At 36.5% G+C, this 4,684-nt stretch overlaps 1 protein-coding gene across 1 annotated transcript in view; it reads left to right on the top strand.

Moving 5' to 3' along the window:
* Positions 1 to 1,335, top strand: part of LOC106952947 (tripartite motif-containing protein 16-like) — a 10,474-nt gene extending 9,139 nt beyond the window's left edge. The window contains exon 2 of the mRNA XM_015041418.1: positions 1 to 1,335. Within this exon, the coding sequence (XP_014896904.1) occupies positions 1 to 1,312 (1,312 nt within the window). The 3' untranslated portion in view covers positions 1,313 to 1,335.
* Positions 1,336 to 4,684: the final 3,349 nt, after the last annotated feature.

The following is a 4,684-nucleotide window of genomic DNA, read 5'->3' as shown; positions in this document are numbered from 1 at the left end:
GTCTTATTGTGAGAAGCACCTGCAGCCTCATTACGACTTGGCTCAGTTAAAGAAGCACCAGCTGGTGCAACCCTCCAAGCAGCTCCATGACAGCATCTGCTCCCATCACGATGAGGTGATGAAGATGTTCTGCCGCACCGACCAGCAGACCATCTGTTACATCTGCACAGTGGATGAACATAAAGGTCACGACGTGGTTTCAGCTGCAGCAGAGAGAAAGGAGAAGCAGAAAGATCTGGAGGTGCAGAGAGGAGAAATCCAGCAGACAATCCAGGATGGAGAGAGAGACATGAAGCTGCTTCAGCAGGAAGTGGACGCCATTAAAGTTTCAGCTGATAAAGCAGTGAAGGAAAATGAGAAAATCTTTACTGAGTTGATCTGTGTGGTCCAGAAAAGAAGCTCTGAGTTGAAGCAGCAGATCAGATCCCAGCAGGAATCTGAGGTGAATCGAGTCAGAGAACTTCAGGAGAAGCTGGAGCAGGAGATCACTGTGCTGAAGAGGAAAGACGCTGAGCTGGAGCAGCTCTCATGCACAGAGGATTATAACCAGTTTCTGCAGAAATATCCCTCACTGTCTGCTGTTAGTGAGACCAAACACTCATCCAGCATCAATGTTCGTCCTCTGAGGTACTTTGAAGATGTGACAGCAGCCGTGTCAAAGCTGAGAGATGAACTGCAGGACATCCTGAAGGAGAAATGGACAAACATCTCACTGAAAGTCCCTGAGGTGGATGTTCTTCTGTCAGGACCAGAACCAAGGACCAGAGATGACTTCCTACGATATTCACAGGAAATCACCTTGGATCCAAACACAGCTCAGATGAACCTCCTGCTGTCTGAGGGGAACAGGAAGGTGACCCTAATGAAACAAAGTCAATTCTATCCCGATCACCCAGAGCGCTTGTCAGTTAAGTTCCAGGTCCTGAGTAAACAGAGTTTGTCTCGGCGATGTTACTGGGAGGTGCAGTGGGGAGGACAAGGAGGACGAGGAAGTTATGTGGCAGTCGCATACAAGGATGTCTATAAAACAGACAGTGTGTTTGGACAAAATGATACATCTTGGTCTTTATTTTGTTGCCCAAACAATCATCAATTTTGGTACAACAGCATCCGAACTCCCATCCCTGGTTCTGAGTTCTCCAGGGTCGGAGTTTACCTGGACCAACCAGCTGGTACTCTGTCATTCTACAACGTCTCAGAGAGCATGATTCTGATCCACAGAGTCCAGACCAGCTTCACTCAGCCGCTCTACGCTGGAATACAACTCTGGTTCAGCATCGGAGACACAGCCGAGATCTGTAAACTGAAATAATTACAGCTGTATAAGAAATTAATTTAATGACGTTAATTATGTTTTCTTTGTTGCTCTTCGTTTGATTGATTTTTTTTTTGTAAAAGTGTGTATTATTTTCTACATTTATCTTCATAAATTTAACTACTGACGAGTTATATAACAACATAATAAAATTAGTTATCAGTGGTAACATTTTGTAAATAACCTTAGTTCATTGTTTAATTTCAAAGATTGAACTGAAATCCATGCAGCTGATTCTGAATCTGTCTTCGTGAAATGGATTGAATTTACTGTATATTATCTGTATAAACTGGAAGTGACCCTTCATGACATATGTTGTCAATTATATAAACAAACTAAATTGAAACTACATCTTTGTATGAATATTGATTCAAATATATTTTTCATCGATATGGATCCAGCATTGATGCTGGATCCATATTTGTGTTTGGTCTTCTGAAACTCAAACTTTAAGATGGAGGCATGATCAATAACATATAAGTTATCTGTCATTTAGGAAATATCCAGAATCTATGTATCAAACAGTGAATTTATAATATTCCTTTAATTATTCACTTTGATAAAATACATTATAATTCTGTATATTTTGTCACGCAGCACCTCTAATGGACATTGGTACAATTCTTTACTATTCAATCACTATAAGATTATATTTATTTCTTTAAGCATTGATCAACTCTTACAGCCTCCCCAAAATAAGAAGCAAATAAATCCATCATAGAAATTAACCTGCATTTGCATTTGGGCCTAATTATATTATTTTAAATCATGTTTCATTTATTCCAACACTCCTGGAAAAACAGGTTGATAGGTTTTTAAATTAGAAATTAACCAACGGATGCAATATTGATTTACTGACTGCAGTGGGTTTTTTTTAGATGTGTATGAAGTCTCGTATTCTGGGCGTGTGTGTGTATGGTTGCTCCATCCATCATGCTGGTGTGAGCAATCGTAAACACACACACACTGATACCTAAAGGCAATTATGAGCGATCAGTCACCCTGATATTGATGTTTTTAGACTATAAGAAGAAGCTGGAGTACCTGGAGAGAACCCACGAATACATGGGAGGAATATGCAAACTTTGTGCAGAAAGAGCCGAGGCTGGGGTTTGAGACCAGGAACATCTTGTTACAAGGTAAAAAGACAGCCTATTGATCCACAGTGCAGATGAATAAATATAAATTAAAACTAAACTGTAAGGGGCATAAATAAGTTTAACTGTAACTGTATGCCATATTTATTTTTGGCATTTTTATCAGATAGTTCAAATTGATATGAGCTGAGGAGTTTGACTCAGAAATATATATATCTGATAAACAGATATGATACTTATTGTTGGGTTGTTGTAGTTTAGAAAAGATTTATGTTAATAAAAGCAATAATTGTTGCTCCTTTAATTTCCCCATAAAGGTTACTTATGGTTGTATTGCTGCCATCTCCTGGATCAAACTTTCGACACCGCTCTGTAAAAAACATCCATTAGATCCATCACAAAAAGAAAAGAAAAATACTTTTTTAAAATACTTAGCAATTTCATAAACAAAGTATTTTATTCTTTTTATTTGTATGTTCAGTACATGCCTATGGGTCCAGGTCCATCACCACTTGTGACAATAATATTTTTATAAGAATGTTTTCCAAATGTAAAGGAAAATATGAAAGGTTGTATTTTTATCAGTAAAACCTAAAAACAAAGCAAAAAAAAGATGAAACCTTCAGTTAATATTATGACTATAAAATCAGATTATTGTTGCTGACTGAATGTTTAAAAAATATTTGTCCTATGCTTTTAACATTAAGTTACATCTTACACAGATTACAACAAAAAACAAATGTGACTTTTCCAATTATATGATGAGGTGTGTTTTATTTTTTTAATTATTGTCCAGTTATGACAGACATCCTAAATAAGAATGCAGAAAACAAAAAACTGAGTCATTTAATTTTCATGGAGACACTTCCAGCAGATGTGATATGCATCATTTGTTACAACACTGCTGTGTAATAACTCAGTTAATTTTTAAGCAGAAAATACATGTCAGCTGTATTGTTTCTCAATGTGAAATAAAGAAACAACTGTGAACAAGGTTCTGATCGAGCTTAATCCATTTTCCTCCCCCAAATTTACTTCCACTTAAAAAAAAACTTCTAGAATTATTTCTTGATTATTTCCGCAGAATGACCGGTTATGATTATTGCAAGCGACAATCTTAGAATGCGGAACGTTCTAAGATTGTCGGAAGGGGAAAATCTAGACAAAAATTGTGCCATGTGAACTTGGCTTAAGTAATCTAACTGAAACACAGGGTATTATTCCCTGACTGACCTGTTTTAAAGGGGTCCTATTATGCAAAATTCAGTGTTTGTTCTTCCACTTGGGTCTCGACTGCTTCTAAAAACAGCCTAAGTGCTTAAAAACGACAACTCCCAGTCGTTTCTATGTTTTGTGTAAGCCATTTAAAACCTCCTGATTGTGGAGTCACATTCCACAGGCTCTGCGCCGTTACCTAGCAACACCAGCAAAGCCTAGCCTGTAACCTAGCAACCTAAGTGGAGCTCCAGGACATGCAGTACAATGGCTGCTGGAAAAGACAAGTGTTTTGTTGTTGACTTATCTAAAAATGTTTTTTCAAAAAGGTATGGCTGTGTAATTGCAGATATGTTTGCACCATTTATTTGTATTTAAAGTGACAAGAGGCTCTAAAACAGCTCATTCTGAAAGAAGCTGAAAATAGTCAGAAGTGAACAGTCTAAAATGTCATCATCTGAGAATCTAAAAATGATTTTGTGCAAAAAAATGTTATGAACATGTTTTGTATAGACTATAGACGTATCCTAACTTGTTGAAGGACGCTTGACGGGTCACCTTTAAACAAACAAATAGACATAGTATACGTACTTGCAAGATTTATGTGATGAGAAATAAAATAAAACAATAAAAATTGAGAAACTACTACTATGGGTATAATATTAATACTTTTAAGAATTTATTATAAAATTACTCAGAAATCAATAAAAATAATTGCACTTTGAAACTAGCTAAGTTTCTTTGTATAAATTCACTTTGTGCCTTTGAAATTCTCAAACATTTGTTTTCATTTGCATTTTCTAATTAGGTAAGAGTAATGAAGAGGTTTGTTTACAACCCCTGGCAAAAAGTATGGAATCACCAGTCTTGGATGAGCACTCATTCAGACATTTCATGCTGTAAAACAAACTCAGATCAAAAACATGATACAATATTAAGGTCGTTCCAAAGTGCAACTTGTTGGCTTTCAGGAACACTCAAAGAAATGAAGAGAAAATATTGTGGAAGTCAGTGAATGATACTTTTATTGACCAAACACAGGGAAATAAATATGGAA

This window comes from Poecilia latipinna, unplaced genomic scaffold (assembly GCF_001443285.1).
Source record: "Poecilia latipinna isolate Pla-1442-1.1 unplaced genomic scaffold, P_latipinna-1.0 Scaffold32, whole genome shotgun sequence".
Taxonomy (NCBI): domain Eukaryota; kingdom Metazoa; phylum Chordata; class Actinopteri; order Cyprinodontiformes; family Poeciliidae; genus Poecilia; species Poecilia latipinna.
The sequence above is the reverse complement of the archived record's forward strand: the minus strand, read 5'-3'. Positions and strand labels throughout refer to the sequence as shown.